Source organism: Podarcis bocagei (assembly GCF_964188305.1).
Source record: "Podarcis bocagei genome assembly, chromosome: 4".
NCBI lineage: Eukaryota > Metazoa > Chordata > Lepidosauria > Squamata > Lacertidae > Podarcis > Podarcis bocagei.
Genome location: NC_138128.1, coordinates 49,288,701 through 49,316,236, shown reverse-complemented (window position 1 = coordinate 49,316,236; position 27,536 = coordinate 49,288,701). Strand labels below are relative to the sequence as shown.

At 43.2% G+C, this 27,536-nt stretch overlaps 1 protein-coding gene across 8 annotated transcripts in view; it reads left to right on the top strand.

The window, feature by feature from the left end:
• SORCS1 (sortilin related VPS10 domain containing receptor 1) overlaps positions 1-27,536 on the top strand; it is a 496,054-nt gene that overhangs the window by 182,618 nt on the left and 285,900 nt on the right. For all 8 annotated transcript variants that reach the window (XM_081192000.1, XM_081192006.1, XM_081192004.1 and 5 more), the window contains exon 3: positions 20,185-20,284. In XM_081192000.1, the coding sequence (XP_081048126.1) occupies positions 20,185-20,284 (100 nt within the window). The remainder of the gene's footprint in view (positions 1-20,184; positions 20,285-27,536) is intronic.

Below are 27,536 nucleotides of genomic sequence, written 5' to 3'. Positions count from 1 at the left end.
GGTCCCTGCTTCAGCAGTTGAGTCTCTTTCATCCTGCCTGAGTCCCTCCACCACCTGATGCTCTGATGGCAGTTCCCTGACATCCACCTCCCCTCCAGGGCCCCCCTCACCCCCTCCCAATTCCTCCCCCCTGGGAGGTGAAGGGCTAAAACCCCGAAACGAATCTTCCTCATCTTCTGACGTCTCGAACAATTCTCTCCATCGATCGTCGTCCTGGCCAGCTGAATCCTCCTCCTCTTCAGAATCTGGGAACCCCTCCAACTCCTCTTCCTCGTCGGTGGTGGCAAAGTATTCCCTTCGGAACCTCGCTACAGGCTGAGGTTTACGTGGGAACCTCTGATGAAAAGTCTCTATTAAAACCTCGTCATTGACATCCTCTGCCCTAACCCAGGTGTTTTCCGACTCCGGTTCCCCTTCCCACATTACCAAATACTCTACTTGATCTCCCTTCCACCTGGAATCGAGGATCTCCGCTACATGGTAGCTGTGTTCCTTCTCCTCCATTGCTGGTCCCCTAGTGACCCTCCCCTCACTGTCTCCTCTATACGGTGACAGCAACGACCTGTGAAAAACTGGGTGCAGCTTCATGTGGTTCGGTAACCGGAGCCTGAAAGCCACTGGATTGACCTGCTGTATGACTTCAAACGGACCCAGCCTTTTGGGTCTTAATTTCTTACAACCTCCTTTGAATGGCAACCCTTGGGTTGACAGCCACACCTGGTCCCCCACCCTGATGCTTTCACCTTCCCTTCTGTTTTTGTCTGCTTGCCTCTTATATTCCTCCTTAGCCCTGTTTAAGTTGAGTTGGAGCTGGCGATGGATCGCTTCCATTTCTTCCACGAACTGTTCTGCAGCTGGAACGCTCCAGTTCTCCCCCTCCCCCCCTGGGAAGGCTCTGGGATGGCACCCGTGATTAGCCAAAAAGGGGCTCATCCCCGTGGACACGTTCTCTGCATTGTTGTAGGCAAATTCTGCCAACGCCAGCTTCTCCACCCAATCATTCTCTCTGTCATTAACATAACACCTCAAATATTGTTGGAGAACCCCATTTGCTCTTTCCGCCTGCCCGTTGGTTTCAGGATGACGGGCCGTCGAGAAATTAACCTCTACATGCAGTAAGCTCATGAGCTTCCTCCAGAACCTGGAAGTAAATTGTTTCCCTCGGTCTGAAACCACCCTCAAGGGGGCGCCATGCAACCTAAACACATTCTCTACAAACAATTTGGCGGTTTCTTCTGCTGTAACCGCATGTGAGCAGGCTATGAAGTGGGCCATTTTAGTTAACAGGTCTACTACAACCATGATGGCTGTTTTCCCTCTAGACCTTGGCAGATCAGTCATGAAATCTATTGCCACTGCTTCCCACGGTCTCTCAGGTGTGGGCAGTGGTTCTAATAAACCAGCCGGCGCCTGCCTCTCCCCCTTGGCTCTTTGGCATTGTTCACACCCTCTCACATACTCCCGCACATCTTCCCTGACCTTGGGCCACCAAAATTCCCTGGTAACCAGCCACATGGTTTTGTGTTGCCCAAAGTGCCCTGCTGTGGGGCTATCGTGCAGCTGCTTGAGTACTTTCTCCCTCAATTCCCCTTCAGGTATATATAACGCTCCCTTATAATACAATGCCCCATTTCTCTCCTCAAAACCACCGGGTTTGTCTTCCTCCCCTCTGAGATCCCTGAGTTTCCCCTGGGCGTATGCATCCTGCACCGTACCCTCTACCAATTCCCTTTGCCCCACCAAAGTCGCCCCACACACCCAGCGGTCCTCTGGAATGATATGGGTTTCTTCGGGTGCTCCCTCCCCCTCCAAATATTCAGGTTTGCGTGAGAGAGCGTCCGCCCTAACATTCTCTGGGCCTGGCACATAACAAATCTCAAAGTTAAATTTGGAGAACTCTTGGGCCCATCTCAACTGCCTTTGGTTGAGCACTCGCGCCGTTCTCCAGTACTCTAGATTTTTATGGTCCGTGCACACTTGCACTTTATGTTGTGCACCAACTAGCAGATGCCTCCATCTCCGGAACGCCTCATGAATAGCAAGCAGTTCTCGGTCGTACACCGTGTAGTTCCTCTCGGATTTGTTCAGCTTCCGCGAGAAGAAGGCACACGGACGCCACTCCGACTCCTCCTTCCCCGGCTGCAGAAGAAGCACCGCCCCTATGGCTCTGTCAGATGCGTCTGTTTCAACCCTTAGCTTCTTTCGTAAATCCACATGCAGAAGTTGTTCTTCAGAGGCGAAGGCCCTTTTCAGTTCCTCAAACGCTCGCTCCGCCTCCGCCGTCCATACAAACTTCTTCTTACTGCTGAGACAGTCAGTGATGGGCGCCGTCAGATGGGCGAAGTTGCGGATGAACTTACGATAAAAGTTTCCAAACCCTAGGAACCTCTGCACATCCTTCTTGGTTTTGGGTGTTTTCCATTCCAGCACTGCCTGTACCTTGCCGGGATCCATGGCCAATCCCTTGTCTGACAGGCGGTACCCCAGGAATTCCACCTCCTTGGTATGGAACCGACACTTCTCCAGTTTGACCCACAGCCTGTTGGCTTGCAGTCTGCTCAACACTTCTCTGACGTCTCTCACATGTTGCTCCTCATTCTCAGAATACACCAACACATCATCTAGAAAGGCAACGCAATTCTTGTAGAGCAAAGGGCCCAGCACGTGGTTCATAAAAGATTGAAAACACGCGGAGCCTGCTTGTAATCCAAATGGCATAACGAGGTATTCAAACGCCCCCAAAGGGGTAAACATGGTGGTTTTCCATTCATCCCCTTTCCTTATGCGTATCAGGTTGTACGCCCCCCTTAGATCCAGCTTTGTGAAAATCTTTCCCTTCCTCACCATGGTCAAAATATCATCAATTCTGGGCATAGGGAACGCCACCGGTTCAGTCACTGCATTCAGCCGCCTAAAATCACATACAAGTCTCGGCTTGTCCGCATTTTTTTTGTCCACAAAGAACACTGGGCTCCCCCCTGCTGCTTTGGACTCTCTGATGAAGCCTCTCTTCAGGTTCTTGTCAATGAACCCTCGCAACTCCTGCATTTCCCTGTCTGACATGGCATACAACTTGCCCACGGGAAGCTGTGCTCCAGGGAGTAAATTGATCTGACAATCAAAGGGTCTATGAGGTGGTAGTTGGTCAGCTTCCTTCTCGCTGAACACGTCGCTGAGATCTGCATACTGTGGTGGTACCTTCACCTTCCCCATTACTTCAGTCCCTGCTAGGGTGGCTTGGGCCCCTACTGAACCCTTCTCCCCTTTGCAGTGTTCTAGGCAATGTGCTGAACCAAAGGACACCACTCGTTGATGCCAGCCAACCAGCGGATCATGTAGAGCTAGCCAGCTCATTCCCAAAATAATGGGAGCGCCTCCCAGGGTGGCCACATTAAACGCTATCAGTTCTGTGTGCCTTGCCACCCTCATTATCATTGGGACAGTCTGCAAGCGGACTCCTCCTCCCAACAACTCCCTGCCATCAATCGTGGTCACCTGCAGGGGGTTGCTTAAAGGGATGGTCTGTATCTGGTGTTCAGCAGCAAACTCCTTGCTCATAAAATTGCAGGAGCTGCCTGAGTCCAATAGCGCCTTTATTTTTAGGGGGTGCCCATTCTGCAGCTCTAGCGACACTTCAATCACTAGAGCAGGTCGAGGAGCTTCTGGCACGGGCACTTTCACTGCTCTTTGGCCTGGCTGCAGTGCCCCAATTGTGGCAACCAGGCGTTGGCTTTTACCTGCTCCGCTCCCCCTTCTTCTCCCCCCTCAACAGCTCCCACCATCCCTTGCCATTCCTTCCTCTGGGGGCAGACTCTGGCAAAGTGGCCTGGCTGTTGGCAGAGATAGCATTTCCGGGGGCCCTTTCCCTCCTTCTTAGCTCCCTCGCTGGTTTTTGAAAATGCGCGCGCGCGCGCTGTTCCGATTTCCATCGGCTCTGCCGGCGGGAAAGCTGGCTCAGGAATGTCTGGAATGCGGAACTCCTTCCAACGTTCCCCTCTCCCTTCCCGCCTCTCCAAGGCTCTTGCCTCCTGCCGCGCTCCTATGGTCAGCGCAGATTTGGTCAGCTGATCCATAGACTCCGCCCTGGGGCTCCGTGCCAGCTCGTCTTTCACCCCCGAAGAAAGACCTTCTTCAAATAGCATTTGAACGGGTGCCGCCGATAAATCCCAACTCAGTCTGTGAATCAGCATGGTAAACTCAGTCCAATATTCACGGACAGATCGACTCCCCTGCTTACAAGCCATTAGCTGTCTGCGCACCACCCCTTCCTCAATATCGCTGGAAAACATGATATCCATTGCACGAAAGAACTTCATTGTGTCCTTTAGTATGTCATTGTGCGTTGCCATTAGGGGTCGAACCCAGTCTCTAGCCCCTTTCTCAAGATGCCCAATTACAAAAGCAACTCGCGATTCCTCATCAGGGAACTCATCGAACTGCACATTAAGGGCATATTGCATCTCTGTCCTAAAAGCATGGTAGTCCTTGGGGTCCCCCCCAAATTTCTGCACCAATCCTGGTACCTTTCTGGGGAATTGAGTGGCTCTCCCCTTCTTGTCTGCATCCTGAGCCCTTCTCTCCTCCAGCCTCGCCGTCTGCAGGGCCAGTTGAACCTCCAACGCTCGGTATCTATCTTCCAAGCTTGGACCAGCTCCAGCCCCTGCTCCTCCGGTTCCGGTTGGTTCGCTCATGATGCCTTCTCTTGCACAGGCAGCGTACAAAGACTGTCGGACTGCTGTGAGGGTTTGATTAGCTGCTTGTGCGTGAAAACGTGCTCCCTCAGAGTTTGTGCGCCCCCACAAACCTCCGTGTGTGACGGAGCTCCTCAGACATGTCTGCTCTAGTCACTAGTAGAGTCCGACAGTGGCTGTCTGCGGAAGCGTTTCCAGCAAAGAAGTTCCTTAACGGAAACGCGTCTCCTGGACTCACGGCGTGACAGTTTCCTGCGAGGTATGGGTCTCCCTATGGGAGACTCCGATACCTCCCCACTGTTCTCGCTGGAAGCCTCCCTGAGCCCTCCCTCCTGCTCGCATTCCCTCAGAGACCCACTCCTCCCCCTGCTGGTCCCTGCTTCAGCAGTTGAGTCTCTTTCATCCTGCCTGAGTCCCTCCACCACCTGATGCTCTGATGGCAGTTCCCTGACAATTCCCTTTTATTAAAGCATGTGAATACTGAAAACTCTATCGTAAAGTATGACCAAATGGTAAATGGATCTTCTCGCAAACGATTTATTTTTGCCATGGAATCTATGCCCAATTTTCCTTGTGCTCCATTATGTTATGACGGCCTAAAAATAAGACACCATTTGATCTGTTACAGGCATTGAACTACAAAAATCGTTTTGGAAACATGGAACAGCTCATTTCAAAAACATCAGGCTATGTCTCCATGACACGCAAACACCAGTGTATCAGTTCATTAATAGACTGCTTGAACACTTCACCTTGGCCGCAGCACACTGTTGTATGCTTGATACATAATGTGTGCTCTTGACCATTTTTCTTCAGCACATTTTTTCTTCAGGCCTCAGAAACTATATTAATCTTCTGCTGTATGCTTTCATTTCATTTCCTGTAAAAATACATCTTCCACTGCTGGAATTGACCTCAGGTTAGGTGTCAAGGGAACAAATTACCACTCCATATCCCAGGAGAAGCTATAAATAGACTGCTTTATAACCAAGTTGATCCCCTAGATATATTGTAATAAATATACTGCTAATGACACAAAGGGCTCAGATGCTTCTTAACTTAGTGTACTAAATTTTAGAGACACAGAAGATTCAGGGTAAGTTTTAATGCACCAATTTTAATGCATTGATTTTCATCTGTGCCCGGTAAGGGAAAGACAAGGTCGATATTTGACATCTATTCTCGGCTGTGGTCTTCCCTCCAACCAGGGGGCCCACAGTTGCCTTACCAACCAGTCCTTGGGCCTAGTGGGGTTGTTCTGAATGCCAAGTCAATCCAGAAGAAAATCTGTCTTGTCTATGATTTATCAACCTGGTCCACACAAATGTTTGGGAACCCAGAGAGCAGCTCACATCCACTTGCAACGTTTCTGTATGTAACTGTGTATTTTAGTAATGTTTTCCTTAAGTTGCCTGTTGTTGCTTCAGTTTTTTTGTACACTGTTTAGAGATATTTCTAGTTATTAAGTGGTATAGAAATTTTAAAAATCACAAGCAAGTCATTTTGCTCCTGCTTGGTGTTTTTTGCTGCTATGCAGGGGGAGTGCACCGCCCCTGGCAGCATGATCCCAGTGGGGTGCCATTGCGGCTGCCCCCATGTGCTGGGCACCCCGCCTCCACAGGCAGTGCACCACGCCCCCAGGACACGTGCCACGGCCCCAGGACGCACGCCAGCCATGCCCCCATCTGCTCTCCACCCTGCCCGTTGGAGCTTGAAGCTCCGCCACTGTGCCTCATTAAGCTAAGCCAAGCTTTGGCTTAGTATGTAGTCTGAACCAGGATTTGTTTTTAAGCTTTCTCCTCACTCACCACACATTCTAACCAAGAACGTTTTGGAAGCATGGAACATCTCATTTTGAAACTTATGGAATAAAGCCAGGTATTACACTCGAGTGCCCTGTGCGTTTGGTTTGAATCCTTAAGAACTGAAACCTATAAACTATCAAATAAATGTAATAGTTCTACAGTGGTTTATGATAGCAAGACATGGGCAACTTACACCCACCAGGAGCAACTCCTCAATGCCTTCCATATGTGCTACGTCAGGAAGATTTTGGGCATCACATGGCAGGACAGAATCTCGATCGAAGATGTGCTCTCTCAAGCCCGCATTCCCACCATGTTTGCATTCCTGTCTTAGCAACATCTATGCTGGCTTGGTCATGTAGGCAGGATCTCCAAAGACATGGTCTACAGGGAGCTGACTTCAGGCAGACTAACTATGTGTTACAAAGATTTCTGCAAATGTGACATAAAGGCTGCCAACATGAACCCTGCCATGTGGAAATCTCTTGTGGATGACCACAACATCTGGAGAGTGAGGTCATGTATGCATAGCAGTGACCACAGGAGGAACGACCTCTGGGAGCAGCGCAGAAAAAAGAAATGCCATGGTACACCGGCATGAGCACAACCAAATGCCTTCGTCTGCCCCAGCTGCAACAAAACATATCTCTCTCTTATTGGTCTGTCTGCAACCACAGCAGGCAGTGTAACTCTCTACTGGTTTATCCCCAAAGGCACACTCTTCCATTATCTCCCAAGACAGACAGATGCCAACCATGCTGTGTCAAGAATATTAGTGCAGATTTAAAAAACCCCGCATGCTTTACAAATTCTCTACCTGCAGGAGTTGGTATGGTAACACCTGTGTCAACTGCCTTTGAAAGGCAAAATTCCTTTCAACTCTACTGAAACCTGTCAGAGGCAGTATGCTTCTGAGTACCAGTTTCTGGAAACTGCAGGAGAGGAGAGTGTCCTGCTTGTGGGCTTCCCATAGGTATCTGGTTAGCCTGGGAGAACAAGATTCTGTACTGGATGAGCCACTGACCTGATCAAGTAGCCTATTCTTTGTAGTACCTGTTTTCTTCTAGCCCAAAGCACTGTGGTTTTCAGAAACCTCCTTCCATGTCAAACTTTTGCTATGGTTTTTCTAACACAAAGTTGTGATCTGTGTGGGTGATGGGGAAGATCATATCATGTCAGCCCCCTTTGATAGATGGTGAGGAGCCACCTGCTGTTTGCTCCCAAGTGCAAAACTCATTTGCCACCCACCAAGCCTGCATGATATTCTGGCTATTTACATCCATTGGAAATCTAATCGTTTGCTGATGATTCTATCATTTGGGGGAGCCAAATGTAGTTATTAATGTGATATATAGCAAAAGTTGGTGACAGAGGCAAAACAAGAAAATGAACTCCATAATACCCAAGTGCTTAGGGAACGGGATTGAACAGATGAAGTCACTTTTCACATTCTAAGATAAGCCATATGGTTGTGACAAATGATTTTAAGCTGTACTTTTCTGGAAGGGTGGCATTTATGGGTTCCTAGAAACTTGTTTAATTTTCAGCCAAGGGAAGCAGTAAACAAACATAAAGCAGTAGCTGTGAAGAGACTCTTGTCATTATGCTTGGGGCTGACAGTAACTTGGAATTGGGGCATAACATGAGCTGCGTGTCCTCTGATAATCTTCAGCGTGACCTTCATGAAGGCCCCCGTTGTAAAATTTTGCTGCCTTTCCAATGCTCCCCCATGCCCATACCCATGCACTGTCTTGTACCCGAGTAAATTAAACTTCCTCCAGCCCACCCAAACTGACAGGGAGAACAGTGCATGGGGAGGGTTAACCTTGAGTGTGTTTTCATGAGTGAGTGCATATAGGTGAGTAGGAGTAAGTGTATGTGTGAGAAAGTTTGTGTAAATGCCTCCACTAGCCCCACTCCACTAGCTGACACAAAGCCAGTAGTCCCATCTCTCCACCCCTGCATATGGCTCTCAGTGACTCATAGGCAGCTCACCCCTGTGGCATAAGAGTGAGGAACATACAGTGGTGCCCCGCAAGACGAATGCCTTGCAAGACGGAAAACCCGCTAGACGAAAGGGTTTTCCGTTTTGGAGGTGCTTCGCAAAACGAATCTCCTATGGGCTTGCTTCGCAAGATGACAATGTCTTTCGAGTTCCTGCTGGTTTTTTTCCCCTTCCCCCCCTTTTTCTAAGCCGCTAAGCCGCTTATCAGCTGATCCGATCAGCAGATAAGCCGCTAAAAGCCGCTAAAAGCCACTAATAGCGCTAATAGCGCTAATCCGTCAATGGGCTTGCTTCGCAAGACGAAAAAACCGCTAGACGAAGAGACTCACAGAACAGATTCTTTTCATCTTGCGAGGCACCACTGTAGCTGGTTGAATGTTATTTTGGTCCTGGGTGAAGAAACTTACAATAGGCTTTCCTGTCAGCATGAATACATGAGTTGCATCAGTTTTTCATTCCTGAATCTATTTTCCTGGTTGAGCTTCCAAGTGCTCAAAGACATAGGTAGTGTTGGAAGAAGGGGAGGGAGTATGAACTTCCATCAGCTGCAGCTTGTTCAGTAGCACCCTCCTCTTTAGAGTACCTCTGAAGAGAAAGACAACCCTTAGCATAAGAATGTAGGATGAGTTTTTCTGGATGAGACTAAAGGCCCACCCAGCCCAGCATTCTGTTCTCACAGGGGCCAATCGGATGCCTATGGGACGCCTGCAAGCGGGACCTGAACATATTTAACTTAACTCCATCAAAATCAGTAGAACTTCTGAGAAAACATGTCCAGTGGTGCCTCAGGTTAAGTACTTAATTCGTTCCAGAGGTCTGTTCCTAACCTGAAACTGTTCTTAACCTGAAGCACCACTTTAGCTAATGGGGTCTCCTGCTGCTGCCGCGCCACTGAAGCACGATTCTGTTCTCATCCTGAAGCAAAGTTCTTAACCTGAAGCACTATTTTTTGGGTTAGCGGAGTCTGTAACCTGAAGCATATGTAACCTGAAGCGTATGTAACCCGAGGTACCACTGTATCGGGTTGCTGCCAGACTGCACTCTGTTTACTGAAGGGATTCACACACATTCTGTAAGTTTAGGTTTGTACATGTAAAGCGGATTAAAGTGCTCTGGCTCCCTAGCACAACAAATCCACTTTACAAAACCACAGGCTTTTTGCAGCTAGAAAAGTGACAGGAAAATACACTGAAAAGTGTGGGATGAACAAATGACCAATGGGAAGATCTGTAAACACTCCACAATCAAATCAATATGAACATTTATTGCCATGTAACCACCCCATTAAAAAAAAAAAAACCTGAATGAATGCTGAATATGGGTCTGACATAGCCCAACACCATGTAAGTTTCGTGCAGCCAAATCAGAATAAATACTGAATTAACAGGTCATTTGGAGAAGCACTGATGTGAAATACACTGTTCTTTCTCTTTCAAAATTCTGATATGGAACCAACCTTCCTACCACCTCCCCAAGGGCATTTTTTAAAAGTTAACTATAGACCATATTTCTGGACAAATTCTCCCTAGGTGGTAACTTAAAATGTCACTCATCCTGACTTAAAATGTACTACTGCAAGATATTTTCACGTGGTGAGAGGGAGCTGCTGAGTCACCCTCCCACCCAGGCCACTTTTGCTTCCCTGGACACGCCTGGGGTGCAGCAAGGCAGTGCCATGATCAGGGAAACCTACTCCCCTCCAGTTGAGATGAACAACAGTGACACCACTGCTGGGAGGGCAGCTCCACAACTCTGTCCATACACACATGCTACTACGTACTGGACTTTGTAGGGGAAACCATCTACAGTGGTACCTCAGGTTACAAACACTTTAGGTTACAGACTCCGCTAACCCAGAAATAGTACCTCAGGTTAAGAACTTTACGTCAGGATGAGAACAGAAATTGTGTGGCGGCACAGCAGCAGCGAGAGGCCCCATTAGCTAAAGTGGTACCTCAGGTTAAGAACGGTTTCAGGTTAAGTGCGGACCTCCAGAATGAATTAAGTTCGTAACCAGAGGTACCACTGTACTTTTGTCCTGTGCAGTGAATCATAGGGTCAAATGTATAGGCTGATTTTAATCAAAGCATAAGCTTAGAGACAGAAAAAGTCAACCTGCAATTCTGAAATAGCCACATACTTGTCCACAGAAGGAACAAATGAGCTCTTGCTTTAGAGCTGGTATTGTTAGAGTAGCTTCAGGTGACTGCTTTGTGCACCGTAAGGTGTCCTTGTTTGCCTCCCTCGTATCAGCAACAGGAAGCTCTTTTTAAATCATGGATGCAACGTGTGTTTTGATCTGCACATGTAACATTCTGAACAGTATTCAATAATCCATCCTCATATTGGTTTCAGTTTTTGAAACCAAAACTGGTTTCATGGTGAGGTCAGGGAGGAAACGGTCTATAATCCAGTCCTCTTTACAATACTAATTACCAGGGCTGTAGCTGTTGTAAGGCCATCGAACAGAACAGCACCCTTGAACTGGTCTTTTTGAACTTTCTGAAAGAAGTTTTCTGAAGTCTTTGAGCCAGCCTGTCTTTGAAGTGAATGCTCCATATGTTAAGACAGGTGGTACATAGCATCTGAATGAATGTAAAGGGAAATGTCCACCCCAATATACAAAGAAGAAGTAGAAGAAGTCATAAACGAACTGAAAAGAGGGAAGGCACCGGGCCCGGACGGGTTTACATCCAGTTATTACAAAGAAATGAAAGATACGTTGATGGTCCCGTTGATCGAAGTAATGAACAACATTCTAAAAGAAAGGGACATTCCAGAAACATGGAAAGAAGCATTCATTACAATAATTCCAAAACAAGACTCGGACCTAACCCAAGTTAAGAACTACAGGCCTATCTTGCTATTAAATACAGATTATAAGATCTTTGCGGGAATTCTAGCTAAGAGATTGAAAAAGATATTAATAAAAATTATACATAAAGACCAAGCTGGTTTCCTACCGGGCAGACAAATAAGAAACAATATAAGAAATATAATTAATGTTATTGAATATTTGTCCCATAGGTGTGATAAACAAGCAAGCTTAATATTCGTGGACGCGGAGAAAGCCTTCGATAATGTAATTTGGGAGTTTATGTTGAAAAATTTAGAATTTATGGAGGTGGGCCAAGAGTTCTTTAATGGTATAAAGGCAATTTACACTGAACAGAAAGCAAAACTGATAGTGAATAACGTTATTACCGAAGATATAAAAATTTCTAAAGGAACAAGGCAGGGATGCCCACTTTCGCCATTACTATTTATAGTGGTCCTGGAAGTCTTACTAAATGCAATCAGACAAAATAAGCAAATAAAAGGGGTAACATTAGGTCTAAACGAGTATAAAGTTAAAGCCTTCGCAGACGATGTGGTTTTGACTGTGGAAGAACCTATAGAAAGTATAAAGGAGGTTTTGGATGAGATGGAGCAATTTGGAAAGATAGCAGGATTCAGACTGAATAAGAGAAAGACCAAAATGATTGTAAAAAATATGGATCAAGATAAGATTGAATTAATACAGCAACGAACAGAGATTGAGGTGGTAAAAAAGGTCAAATATTTGGGAATCTGGCTATCAAACAAGAATATTGACTTATATCAAAATAATTATATCCCAGTCTGGAAAGGAATAAAGAAAGATCTGGAGGTGTGGGCCAGAATGAGATTATCATTCTGGGGAAGAATATCTATGGTAAAAATGATGGTGCTACCTAAGTTGTTATTTTTATTTCAAACTATACCCATAATAAAGGGTACAGGAATCTTTAAAGAATGGCAAAAGGTGATCTCAAGATATGTCTGGGAAGGGAAGAAGCCTAGAATTAAATTTAAGTTGCTAACAGATGCGAAGGAAAGAGGCGGCTTCGCCCTACCAGACATGAGACTGTATTACGAGGCAGCATGTTTGTGCTGGTTAAAAGAATGGGTAAAGTTAGAAAACAAGGAATTATTAGACCTGGAAGGCTTTAATAACAAATTTGGGTGGCACGCGTACCTATGGTGCGACAAAAAGAGGGTCCACAAAGGATTTGGTAATCACATCTTCAGAGGTCCACTAATAGAGGTTTGGGACAGATATAAAAACATACTGGAACCAAAAGTCCCGCACTGGTTATCCCCGCTAGAGATAATGAATGTTAAGAATATTAATATGAGAGGAAAGTGGGGAACATATGGAGAAATGGTAACCAATGAAGGAGGGAAATGGAAAGTAAAACCATATGACCAAGTTAAAGTGTACACATATGACTGGCTGCATTATTTTCAGGTAAACGAAATGTTTAAAAAAGAGTTGAAGGAAAAAGGTTATGTGGAAAAAGAATCAAATTTCCAAAAAGACATCATAAATAATGAGTGCAAAAATCTGTCAAAAATGTATACAATACTGTTGGAGTGGTATACGAAGGATGAGGAAGTGAAATCGGTGATGGTACAGTGGGCAAGGGATTTTGGATACAATGTTCAACTTGAGGATTGGGAAAGGTTGTGGAGAGAGAATATAAAATTTACGGCATGTACGTTATTGAAGGAAAATATGATGAAAATGCTCTACAGATGGTACATGACACCCGTAAAATTGGCAAAGATGTACAAGGTTGATAACAAATGCTGGAAATGCAAATATAAAGAAGGGACGTTCTTTCATCAGTGGTGGGAGTGTAAGAAAGTAAAAAGCTTTTGGGAAGAGATTTACAATGAAATGAAAAAAATGTTAAGATATACTTTTGTGAAAAAACCAGAAGCTTTTCTATTAGGTATTGTAGGAAAGGACATTAGAAGAAAGGACTGCAAACTTTTTCAATACGCCGTAACGGCAGCCAGAATCGTGTTGGCCCAGAAGTGGAAGCAGGAGGAAATTCCAATGGTAGAAGAGTGGAAAGTAAAACTGACAGAATATGCAGAACTGGACAAATTAATGGGGAAAATTAGATATACTAAAGATCAAAAGTTTATTGAGGACTGGGGAAAATTTGTGGGTTATCTGGAAAATAGCTGTGGTGTAAATACAACGCTAGTGGGGTTTAAAGAGGCACTGTAAAGAATCAATAAGTATTGTTTATTAGAAATAATGAAGGAAGGGAGGAACAAATGGCAATATGAAAGAAGGAAATGTGTACTAAAGTTATAACTACGAATGATTGTCAGTGATGTTGAAGGAAGTCTAAAATGGCTATGATTTGTTGTATCATGGATAAAATGTATAACTAGATGGAAATCAATAACAAATTTATTAAAAAAAAAAAGTAAAGGGAAATGTCCAAGACATAAATGTAGAAAAAGCCAATTAATGATCAAAACACTACTGACTGCAAAAGACCTTGGAAAATTAGACATGCATCGTAGCTAGAGATGTCACTATGTTTGTTTCCTTGGCCTAGAATATGAACCTGTGTAACTGTTAAAGCCATCACAAACACGAGAAAAGCAATATAGCTTTAGAGCAGCCTTCCTCAACCTGATAGTTTCCAGATTTATTACACTACAATGCCCATCAGCCCCATTAAGCACAGTCAAGAGACAGGTGTAATGGGTATTGTAGTTCAGACTACACCAACTTGGCAGTTACCAAGCTGGAGACTGCTGCTCAAGAGTTATTCTCTCACTTGTACATTATTTTAAGTGAGAGATTAACTTACTGTATTTTTCGCTCTATAACACACACCCGACCATAACACGCACGTAGTTTTTAGAGGAGGAAAACAAGAAAAAATATATTTTAAACGAAACAGTGGATGTATGATTTTTGTGGTTCATGCTGTGGCCACAGACATGTGATCTGACAGTGAGTTTGGAGTAGCCCAATGCAAAAATCCTGAGGATCCATGTGGATCCATGCTTTGTAACCACGTTTTTGCACCACTGTGGCCCCAGGCAACAGTGGGTGTGTGATTTTTTTGGTGCAAGATGTAGCCATGGACATGCTGTGTTATCTGATGGTGAATTTGGGGTGGCCCAGTGCAAAAATCCTGAGGATCCATGTGGATTCGTGCTTTGTAACCACGTTTTAAGTGGTGAGGGAAGGAAAAGCACTCAAGGGACAAGGAGCGCGTGTGGGGTGTGTGGAGAAGTATGCTGCTAATAATGAAGAAGAGGGGGTTAAGGGGAGAAGACTCCCCTCCTCTCCCGCTTTGCTCCTTTAAAGTAAGCAGGCTCTGTGTCCCTCTCTCCTCCCCACTCAGCAGCTCTTCTCCCGCTTTGCTGTTTCAAAGCGAGCCACGGAGGAGGGAAGGAAGGGGAACCATGGATCCTCTGCTCACAACTGCAGCAGATCCCCCCGCCATCCGTAGGCATTCGTTCCATAACATGCACAGACATTTCCCCTTACTTTCTATGAGGAAAAAAGTGAGTGTTATGGTGCAAAAAATAGGGTAATTCCTCTCTCTCAACCACTTTAGTTTGTTCATTTGGCATTCTATTTGTTTGTCAGTCTGCCTTTTTTATTTGTTTTTTACATGGTGCTAAGATATCACCATGTCACAGGGGATATCACAGGGGACGCGGGTGGCGCTGTGGGTAAAACCTCAGCGCCTAGGACTTGCTGATCGTCAGGTCAGCGGTTCGAATCCCAGCGGCGGGGTGCGCTCCCATTGCTCAGTCCCAGCACCTGCCAACCTAGCAGTTCGAAAGCACCCTTAAAGTGCAAGTAGATAAATAGGGACCGCTTACTAGCGGGAAGGTAAACGGCGTTTCCGTGTGCTGCACTGGCTCGCCAGATGCAGCTTGTCACACTGGCCACGTGACCCGGAAGTGTCTGCGGACAGTGCTGGCTCCCGGCCTATAGAGTGCACAACCCTAGAGTCTGTCAAGACTGGCCCGTATGGGCAGGGGTACCTTTACCTTTACCTTTAAGATATCAGAACAGAGAACAATACCTTTGTTTAAAAACTGAAATGACTTAAAAAGTTAAATGTAATTAAATAGACATTTGGTGTTTCTCTGTGGAGGGGGGTTGTAAAAAAAAATCAGCTGAGCATGATCATTTCTTATGACTGATATGTATTGCAAATACATAGTGAGGGGGGAAATATATCAGAATAAAATCTTTAGGAACATAGGAAGCTGCCTTTTACAGAGTCAGACTATTGGTCCATCTAGCTCAGAACTGTCTGCCCTCATCTAGGGTTTGATGATCTCTCCCAGCCTCCTCTGAGATGCTAGGTATTGAACCTGGAACCTTATGCAGAATGCACTATCACTGATCTACAGCACAATGCTACATTTTAACTTCAAAAACCAATTTGATTCCCGGTACATTTTCAAAGGGGGTGGGATGTAAAAGGCAAGACAGTGAAATAGCTTTCTTGAAGACTGACAGAAGCTTTCTATGTATGTTCAGAATCACATTATGTGTTTCAACACTGAGCTGTCTACCCAAACGCCTCCCATACCTGTTTTTAAGGTGGTCAATAAAAAAATAGGGTGGAAGAATTTAAAATACATTGCTGTGCCATTCATATCGGGATAAAAGTTGTTCAGGGTAAAAATTAAAAAAATCATGATGAAACCTATCCCAGTTGCTGCAGACATTTTAAAGATCTAGGAAACACACAAAAAATGGGGACTCTGCTTGACCAGTAACAAATTGTTATTTTTCATGCACAAGAGGCAACTCACTAGAGCTTGTTTTTTTAGTTGCTTTACTGCCTGTGGAAAGTCAGTGTTGCACATGTGTGTGCTTAGTTCTTTATTCATGGAATACCAGTTCTTCTGCTTAATCACTTGGGCCCTGTGGCTGAAGCCTGATCTTCCCCAATGCCTGACAGTGGCGTAGCGTGGGGGGTGCAGGGGGGGCCGGCCGCACCGGGCGCAACATCTGGGGGTTAGGGTTACGGGCGCAAATCCACGGGTTAGGGGGCGCAAATCCACGGGTTAGGGGGCGCAAATTACTTGCCTTGCCCCGGGTGCTGACAACCCACGCTACGCCACTGATGCCTGATCTTCCCCAATGCAAGTCTTGCCAACTAACTCTTCTCTCCTGCTGAGTGTCAGGTGATAAACTGACTGGATGTTGCTGCTTTCTTGTTTCCAGATATTTCTGTCCAAAAGGGGAACAAGACAATTGTTGAATAGAATTGTTGGGAGCTGAGAACAGAGGCAAATTGAGGGGAGTGCAACTGTTTTGGTCACACTGGGCACGGAGCTTCAGGGGCACTGCAGGGGATGCCCCAACTATTCTTTAGAATGAAGCACAAGAATTATGGGGAGCCGCTCAAATTGATGACCCCAAGGTCTACCACTGCTCCCAATCTTGATGCACACAAGTCATTACCAATGATACCTGGCAGTCAAAACAAGCTGCAAACAACCAGGTCCTGAGCTCAGAAATTCCCTGTGCACACAAGTTCTGAGTTCATCATTTTGAATGATTGCTTATGAGATCTGGGCGCTCCAGTCATGTTTATTATTTGCTCTCCCCCTCCCCCCGTGGTACAGGTAGTTCAGACATCACACCTGTTCACAGGTGCATCCATGAAGTCAACAATAGCCTGCAGCCATGGACATTTTCTGTCTGTGTCATCCATGTATCCTTAATACAAGTACATTTTTTCTGCATTTGAACTAGACACCTGTTATTTGGGAGATTTCAGGGAAATGCAAGAACAGAGTTTCAAATGTGCAAGAGCTCAAGTAAAACAAGTCACACTTTTCTGATCAGGGAAATAAAAAAACATGCCATTAAGCAATATAGTGAAATGTTGCATTGCACCCGGCAGCCTCAAACATTCCTGTGTACAATGCTTAAGAAACAGGTGACAATTTCCTTAGGGTTCATGTATTCAGTGGATGCAGATTGCCTATTATCATTCTGAAATACTGCGAGGAGCAAATTGAGATATTGTCCTGACAGTGGGCGGACTAATGGAATCTGGTGACTTTAAATAAAGTGTGCAAGTTATTTTGTTATAATACCATAATAGAAATGTCATATGTCTGACAGAAGAAAAAAGGAGGAGAGAGTGTGAGAGAGCAACTGTCAATGAATAATAATGAAGTTATTTAAATGCCAAGATCTTTGGGAGGGGAAAAACATGGTACAAAATAAAAATTATTCTGGGTATGTATAACAAGGTTTGAGCTAAATTTATCAGGCAGGAGCTGGGTGGGTGGAGAGCAAGGTTAGCGCTGGTATAGTTTGATAAACCATAAGGGATGGGAAGATCAGGAAGTCATTATTCTCATTGTTTTATTTCCCCTTGGAAACACTCCCGAAATAATGTTGAATCACAGGTATAAATGTTAAATTTGTGGTTTAAATTTATCCCTCTCTCATTATTAGATTTGTAATTTGCTCTATGCACACCAGTTTTAAATGAAACAGATGGATTTTATGTCCCTCAATAGGCCAATGATAAACACAAAAATCATAAATGAGCCTAAGGAACAAAATGAGGAGACCTGCAAAATGCAGGGTTTAAAATTATTGTTCTTAAGATCCACAGACCAATCCTGTGCCTGTCCAGAATCAAATTCCTCATGGTCCAATTAACTGTGCAGCAGCATTCTCCAACATGGCGCTTGCAGGCATAGCACCCAAAACACACACCATGGCACCCACGTAACACCAATTCTTGCCTAGACGCATTGTCTGCCATTTTATTTCTGAGCCGAAATCAAGTCACAGTGTGTATGAGTGCAGGTGTGTGATTATTAGCAAGTTTTATTAGGCAAAGGTAAAGGGACCCCTGACCATTAGGTCCAGTCATGGCCGACTCTGGGGTTGCACACTCATCTTGGTCTATAGGCCGAGGGAGCCGGCATTTGTCTGCAGTCAGCTTCCAGGTCATGTGGCCAGCATGACTAAGCCGCTTCTGGTGAACCAGAGCAGCACATGGAACGCCGTTTACCTTCCCGCTGGAGCGGTCCCTATTTATCTACTTGCACTTTGACGTGCTTTTGAACTGCTCGGTTGGCAGGAGCAGGGACCGAGCAACGGGAGCTCACCCTGTCACGGGGATTCGAACCGCCAACCTTCTGATTGGCAAGTCCTAGGCTCTGTGGTTTAACCCACAGCACCACCCGCATCCCTATAGCAAGTTTTATTAGCTATTATTAAAAGCATAATGTGTGCAGGTGTGTGCCTTTTAGGTATTTAGGATAAAAATATTGAAATTATTGAAATCCATAGAAGCATTCCTGATCTTATGACTGCTGATGAGGTCATGTTAAAAATATCTCTCTGAAACACTTCTAACATCCCAATGCCCATCAAAACCTAATTCTTAACTATAGCAAAGATGCACTAAATAAGTATTCGGCTATTAATAATTAATTGATTGATTGATTGATTGATTGATTAAATTTATATCCCAACCTTTGCCTCAAAGGTACCCAGGGTAGCAAACACAGAAAAAAGTAAAACAATACAATTAAAAATAAAATAAAAATTATATTTTAAACATTTAAAAACAATTAAAAAATTATAAATACTTTTAATACTGTTGCGTTGAAAATTCATTGGAGTAGGGATAGCTGGCAATTCTGAACCAGGTTCTTAGTTGATCTGATGATCTTGGAACTTTTCTAAATGTCTGATTTTTTGCTGGCAATTATTTCTGAATTTAATGTACGCCACTGTTCACTCAGATGTATGCCAGATACCTAGCATCTGTGTCTAGACGCTTTCAATATGTGAGTTTCTCCCACTGCTTAATTTCTAAAAAGCAGTGGTAATAGGATTCAGGGGTGTCTAGATGCCATGTTCTCATCCTAGGAAACATTTCTATCTCAAATGTGTGCAAATTGGTGTTTTTAATTAGGGATCTCTTAACTTTGGACACAATTTCAGCATCCAAATGGCTATGTAGCCCCCAAATAGGCAGAATATAAATACTGTGAATAGTCCCAAATCCAATGTATTATGGAGGGCAAAACCAAGGCCTTTTAATAATTCTACATGCCCAGTGCATTTTGAGGGAGAATCCTCCTTATTGGCACCTATAAGGTATACAGTATTAAACTATGCAGGTTTCCGTCGGGGGGAAAAACATGCTTTAATTCAGATACCCACACTCCATCTTCATATTTAAATATACACAGCAAGATGAATCAAATCATGGATGTCAGTCATTTGGCACTTAGCAAGATATCTATTGTCTTGGTTAGCCAACTCTGTAATAATCATAGTCTTATGAACAGTCATTGAATAGACAGCGAAATGACCTGCAAAAATAGAACAATGAAGTAGTTGCTAAGCTGTCATGATATCATTTTCTTTTTCCAATATGAGCAAGCATTTTCTTTACTGAGCAAACATCTTGAATTGTAGCACTTGGCTTGAGTGGAATAAATCCGCTATGCTATCTCAACATGATCTTAAGGCTGAGATTGGTATCTGGCAAAGAAGTAACTCAGTCTCTTGTTGTCATGACACTTGGCATTTACGACAAACATTACCACCACCTCTTAGAACTAGATTAACATTTCTTATTGTAGGCGTTTATGTTGGAATGGCATCGGGAGGATGCAATTTTAATTTTTCCTAATCCAATTTAAATGCAAATGTTAACCACTCACATGATGGCATGTGTACATAATTAAGTGTCATTATATACTACACGAATCACTCAGAAAGCTCCAGAGAGCTATTTTGCTGCATGTCTAAACTTGGAAACAAGCCAAACAGTTTACATCTTAGTTTTGCTTTGGTGTTTATGCTTACTAAAGTTTTCTTAAATTACAGGTCAACAGATTATGGGACAACGTATGAAAAACTGAATGACAAAGTGGGTCTGAAGACCATTCTTAGCTACCTCTATGTCTGCCCAACTAATAAGCGCAAGGTAAGTGGCAACATATGATTGGTTTAACCCTGACAGAAAATTTACATTGATTGTTAGTTAATATTTACATAGTGTCACCAATGTTCCTGAATAACAAACAAACAAAAACAAGTAGTTTACAATTTAGATGGTCTTGTGCGTTCTTTTAAATGTTCATTGCATCCTGGTTCTTATGCTGCTTTTTGATGAATGGCAATCTTTCATAATACTATATAGCCCTTTTTAATCATTCAGTGAATGCATGGATAGGGAGAATGTTATCTCTTCCCTTATCTTCACTCCCATCTCCTTGTATTACCTGTCCATGTATTCAAGTGAAGGTGAGAACAGAGACCTACAGGTGTATAACATATGCACATTCGGGAACCATGCAAATGGCCAGGTCCCTGATCATAAATATGAAATATTCATATGTACGTGCGTCTGCACCTGCATAGAGCTCTGTGCGCAAATGCAGATGAGCATGTGGCAGGGGAAGAAAGCAGCATTGCAATCCCGCTCCGTACACATTTAGTGTATGAGTGGAAAAGATGTAGACATGGCCATGCTTTCTTCCAGCCTGAAGCTTTCGTCTTGGTGTTCTACTGAAATGGCATGAGAAACATCCTAGTGAGACTATAGGATGGGAAGTGATTTCATAGATCCAGCCAATGAGGAGCTGCATAGGGAACCCCTGAACTGTCCTTTTTGACATCTTTAGCCCAATCCCCAGCCTCACTTTCTGCACTATAGCCTTTGATGTTTTCCATTTGACTCCTTACCATTTGACTCCACTGAAGTGTTTTAATCCTTTGCTTACTTTATACTGGAATATTGTGGGGTTGTTTGGTTAAGACATGTTAAAAAACAGGGCTAGTCACAAACCGTATACTACATACTGAATAAATTTAAGAAGTAGCTGGATGCAGGAGAATGAAGAGCTACAAGATGCTTGATGAAATATATCCCTGGAAAGCAAGGAATTTTGCAATGTTATTATGACCTGTGCATGTGACACATTATTAACCAATTAAAAGTTATCTAGAAACATTGCCAAAAATGTGCTCTTTCTAAACAAAACAAAACAAAACAAAAACCTGAAACATTTCAGATATGCAAAATTGTTATTGTATTCAGATTCACATGTCTCGTATTCTTCAACAGTGTTGAATACAATAAGTTTGGGAATAAGTTTGATTCACCCTTACTGAAAATGCACAAGATAAATAGTATAAAGCCTGAAGTTATTTTGCTTCTTCTTGAATTAGGATGAACTCATTGTTGGGAAAGGGAAACGGCTCATTAAGATGTTAGAGCCTCATCTATAGAGGCCAGATTGTATTTAAAGTTGTTTGCCTTTTAAGTACTCCCAATAGTGAGCTGAAAAGGATTTGACAAAATCCTGCAGAGAAAATGCATCCCAAAGCCCGGAAGGTTTTAATCATACGAGCACCCCACTGAGCAACAATTTATGAGGGATTTGTAATACGGGAAATGCTCACAAAAGAGGGATAGTTATTGTTGCTGTTTTCTCCTCGTGTACATATGAACAGTTTATCTTGCTTAGGACAGACAAGAAGTTTTAAGAACACTGAAAATAATTTGGGAAAGGTTTCACTTCCAGGGGCAGCCTTACCATTTGCTGGGAGCAGCTGCTGGAGGACAAAGTTTGTGTGCCTGTCTTGACTCCCTAGCCATGTAAGGAAAGGAGACCTGTCCAAACGAGTTTGCCCCTCTAGTTTGCCTTTCCCTTCCTGTGAATCCCACCAGCTGAAATACCTCCTTTCCCCCTAGCTGCCTCCACCTTGGTTAGTTACTGGATCACCTCAAGGTCATCTTTAGTCCATGTGTGGGTTTGGCTTTTAAGCATGGTGTGGGCAACTACAGAAAAGAGACCACAAAGCTTTATAAAAGGGGGAGGGGGTTAATCTTGAAAAGGTTTCAATATATTAATAGTTACATGCACACAAACAATCCAAGAGGACAAAAAGATGTTGAAAATGAATGAGGATAAATGCAGCCAGCTATTAATATCTCAGCAGTTTCTACTAGCTAAAATTCCTTTTAGCAAAATTCTTTCAGTCAGAATTCTTAGGATCTTATGTCAGGCCACTCTCCTTCCTCCTGCACCAAGATTGATCTTCCAAGAACCTCAGATCCTTCATCTCCACAAGTAGCTCATATACCCCCAAGCTACTCCCCTCCCCCCCATAACTCAATCCACAAACCAACCAATATCAAAAAGTATGCTTTTGCGTTTTACAGACCAGACTACTAGGAATTCACATTTTGCCTCATTATTTTCTAACACCTCCTGATAGGATTATATGCCTGCCAAGGTTGACTCTAGGAGGCAAACAACCCCCATAATTCCCAAACTAAATTATATACAAGATTGTCATGTAAACTGTTATGCCAACTAGCCAGGTATGCTCAGGTGCCGTGGAGGAAACTATCATATTGTCACTGTTGAGGTAGGATACACCTGCCAGTCTAGTAAGCTTTCTGTGGAAGAGGGAGATATTTTTCCCTTTGCCTCAGGCAGCAAAATGTTTTGGGCTGGCACACAAAAACATTATTTATTATTTACACTCACGTACAACCTGTTTATTGATAGCAAACTCATTGTGAACCCAGGCATAGAAATCCTGCAGCCAGTGGGGCCCAAAGAGAGGGCAATAAAGACAGATACCTGGAAGAGGGCAGAACAGGGACAGGGCAGGGGTGGGACAGGGTGGAATAGTGGTCATAATAGGGCATAGAGGTGGCGCAGACTTGTGTGCATGCCACAGACATGCATGAGGGCCAGGAACGGAACCCCGAAGCAAAATGGTTGACGTCTGTATATGCATTTATTGTTTTTTGACTGGCATAAATTTAAAGTTTTAAATTTATTTCAAAACTCTGAATGAATTATATGGAAATGTCACACATCCTAAGAGCTAAACAATACAATAGAACCAACATCATTCAATAAATTAAATAAAGAAGAATGACTTGAACAGGAAGTGTTAGAAATTTTCTTTTTAAATAATCAACTTTAGGAAGCAAGTATAGATTGCCAAAAGTAATCATGATAAGTACTGGTGCTTTGTTTTAATTGCTCCAGTGGAATGTATCCTGGTGTTGAATGAATGGTTCTTCCTTGTGTCTTTAAATCAGTGGTTCCAAATTAGGGATCTGGGGACCGCTGGGGGTCTGCAGAACATATCCAGGGGCTCCTTGGGACGATCCACTGCCAGGGACTTCTCTTTTTAATTGCAGAGTGAAAGCCTTACACATATCATCCAGCCTCTGCTCACGACCAGTGCTTGCTTTCTGGCAGATGAAAAACTTGTTAACGAGTTGCTGGATTGCAAGTGAGCTGGGATTGGGCGCAAACCTCTGACACAGTTTCTTCAGGTGCTTACAATTGGAGGGGAGGGGGCGAGACAGTGCAAACAGCTCTATGTGACCTCTATGTGGGCATCTGGAAAGAGAATGAGCCAGCATGCCTGGAGTGCACCCAAGAGATTGTCCTTTCCCTAGCTCACCAGCTCTGGGAGTGGGAGATGGCTCCACATGGCCATTAAGCAGCTGTCAAGCAGGAAATGGAGGAGGCAGGTTTATGCCCAGAAGCAAATTGATTCCCCACTTTGGACATTCCTTGTCTGACAGTGCCATGACACATGGGAATCATCACAAAAAACAGGCAATCATGATTGAAGCTCTTGGCCAAACAGATCCCAAAGGGATTGGCTCACCCAGCCGTCATGGTCATGCTCTGAATCTGAGGTGGGCATCAAAGAGCATCCAGGGGAATCTAAGCAGCTCTGATGCAGCAGTGGGATTGAGCCAGGAAAATGCTAGGAGCCAGAGTGGCATCCCAGCTTGCATGGCACTGAGCCTTAGAAACCTCACCCCCCCAACTCCCAGTTGTGTGGAAAGGGAACCCCCAGTCAGAGATGTATTCATAGTAGGGCAAACTGGCACTTGTTGCCACCTCTAATTTCCTGCCACCTCAAACTGCAACAGTTGCCCTCTTGTAAATGTGTCTCTGAATGCAAGGTACATTAACTACAGCTACTATTAACTATAGTTTCTTGTTAGAGTCCAAAAAAAATTAATAGACCTTATTTATCAGAGTAGTAGTCTTATTGAAAGCCACAGGCCTAAACTGATTTTCACCTGAATTTTGTAATTTGTTTGGTTTATGCTAATTTGTTGTGGGTACTTTAATATATCACACCTTGTTTTAGTGTAACAGCTGGATGACAAAACTATCATATCTCTTGTCAGTTTTACAGTATTCCAACACTGTGATTCTAATATTTATTTGACCAGCATTCCCTAAGTAATATGTTGCATATAAATGCACATTGACATATTTTGAAAAACGTCTGCTGTGGTCTGTGAATGCCAGTTTTCTCTTTAATGTTTTATATCCCACCTTTCGTCTCTCTCTTTCTCTCCCTCCACACCCAAAATAAGCACAGGTTGTGTTTTTTTAAACAAGATATTCCAGGCAATAAATGAATCTGTAGTTCCCGGAGGGTTTTATGAGACATAAAGAAGAAAACATTATTTACCATTTAAGCTGCTGATCAGTCACTATTGGGGTTTTATTTGGGTAAATTACAACATCTTCTTTTGGATCAATCTATAATAATAGAAAACAATAATCTAATAATACTGAGGGGTATAAACCTTGGAGATATAAAAGCCACAGAAAACATGTTTACAGGCAAATAACTCTCATCTTGTTGAAATACGGTGCCACCTGGCCCTGTGATTTATGACAGGGGAGAATGGGGGAGGGGAGAGGGAAACCTCAGTTCTGACAAAAAAAATTCTGCCTGCATGGTTATTTGTCAACAAGTATCCAGAAGAGCGAATCCCAAATGTCCAATACATTTCTTATCTGGTCCGGTCTCCTTCTAATGGGCTGTTGCAATGAGAGAGGAGAAAACATATAGTTAGCACATAGAAGGAGTTTGAAATTTGAAGGGAAATGTAGCTGAGTTTTTTCTATATGTGTTTTAGAGGAATTGTGGGGAAGCTTTTTCAGACCAAAGGCCACTTTCTCTCATGGGCAGCCATCCAGGGGCCACAATCCAATAAAAACATTGGGAAACATCCATCCAATTGTTAGAGACAATGTCATATTTTAAGGGCACATTCCAGCCAAGCAAATGTACTTGAGGAGTGTGTAGAGCAGGGTTGCTATGAGCATAGCCAAGGGATGCAGGTGTGGTCAAGGAAGAGTCCAACAGGCCATTTGGGGTGGCTTTTGACTCTAGACTTGGGATTTACCACCCCATTTTAAAGTAACTGAGGCTTCAATCAAAAAAGAAAGAAGAAAAGTTACTAGGGAGTAATACATCACTTGATACAGTGAACCTTCCTTCTGAAAAGACATACATAGGATTACAGAGAAAGTTCTCAAAAAAGACTTCTTGATTTTTATTTTTATAAGGAACACTTTTTATTATTCTATATGGGCTTTAATGTCAAAGGTCTCCAAGTATTTGATTTTTAAAACTACATGGGATGAGTAAAAATCCTGACTGATATGAAAATGCAAGCAAAAAAAGAGACTTATGGTTGGTTGGGGGAAATATTTTTTCTGGAATCACTGAGCTGCTGGCTAATTTAGATGCTGTGTCCTCATAAATTGCACACTGTGTTCTTTCCAAGGAACCAGTACATTTGTTCTTTGTACATCTTAACACCATTGTATCTTTGCATCTCCAGTTAATTAATAAAACTCCAGTTGATAATATCTGCCAGCACTTTCATACTATTAATAGCACAATGTCTTCTCATCAGATATTGATTATTTCCTGTGGGCCTGGGTTTTGTTTTCTCTTGTCCTGCACTCCTGCATTAAATTTTGCTTTTATATCTTCTAAACCTTTCATTTTTAATTGCTGTGCTGCGGAATGTGCAAAATGAATGGGTTGCAGATGCCTTAATCCTTCAATATTTTCCTTTTTATGCACAGAAGGGATGATTAATATGTCTAGTATTGCTCTGCGTGTTTCCAAGACAAGGTGCTATGGGCTATGGGTTACAGAGTTTAGTAGGAAAGGTGTTGCTTGATTTCAAAGCAACAGAAACAAATAGAATATTTATCCTACTGTAAAGCTACCTAACTTTCAAAAATAGGAGATGGAGAGAAGCAAAGCACAACTGCACATTTTGCTTTGATTTAGCACTGAGCTAAACCTGTGTGTCCGATTAATGACAGTTTACTCACACTAGGTGATAGGTGCAAGGATATGTTGTTGAACCCTCAGATTAAAGTCTAGTCCTTGGTGTTGAGCTCAGATATAGCTTTGGTTCTTCTTCATTCTAAGGGAAAAAGATCAAATTGAAAGTCATCAGCTCCTACAGTGAGTTTGTGGGTTTAATGCTGGTGAAGGTCTTCTTTTACTAATAGACAGAGAGAATGAGACTGTATGAAACATGATTGATATGGTAGTGGAAGCACGAAAACAAGACGGCTGATTGTGATAGCTGAGAAGGTTACACAGACAGGTCATAAAGCCTGATTCTACAGTGGTCTAGGAAATGCTTTGCAGACAATGCAATTATGGTGTAAAGATGTATAAGATTAGCTGTTTTGTGCTCTGAGTTTTCAACACAGTATGGGGGGAAATCCTCAAAACAAAGGTTTAAAATGTGATGTACCTCTCAAAGAAAATGTTGTAGTCTTCTAGGTCAAATTTGCTTCACCTGAAATTCCCTCTCCAGCTGTGGCTATCTCTGCTGATTCACCTGAAAGAAAAGAAGTTACAAAGGTTGACCCTAATATGCACATATAGCTTAGTTTTGAGACCAATGAGATTCCTGGGGAAGTTTTGGGTAGTTTCTCCAAGAGCTATTGATAATGTAAGAATGTAATGTAATAATATTCCAAAAGCTAGATGAGGTGTCTGATTTTTATTACTGACTTTTAGACATACTTTTTTTTATTTAAAAAAATCAATTATTTTAATGTAGAGATCTGAATATTGTTTCTTCTATAGTAAGTCCAAAAAGACTGCTTCAACCTATATAACTGGAAGACATCAAATTTATGTACCAGATTTCTACTCCTGTTTTTCTTTTTTCATATTAAGTATCTTTTTTCCCTTTGGTTTTAACAAAGCTGCCTGGGTGTTTTATTGATGCTGCTGGATCCCTAAAGTTGAAAATATTTATAAATATGAGTGCAGTATTAAGACTTCAATATATTTTATTTTATGATGGATGACATTGCATAGCTTAAACCGTTGAAGCAATATTCTTT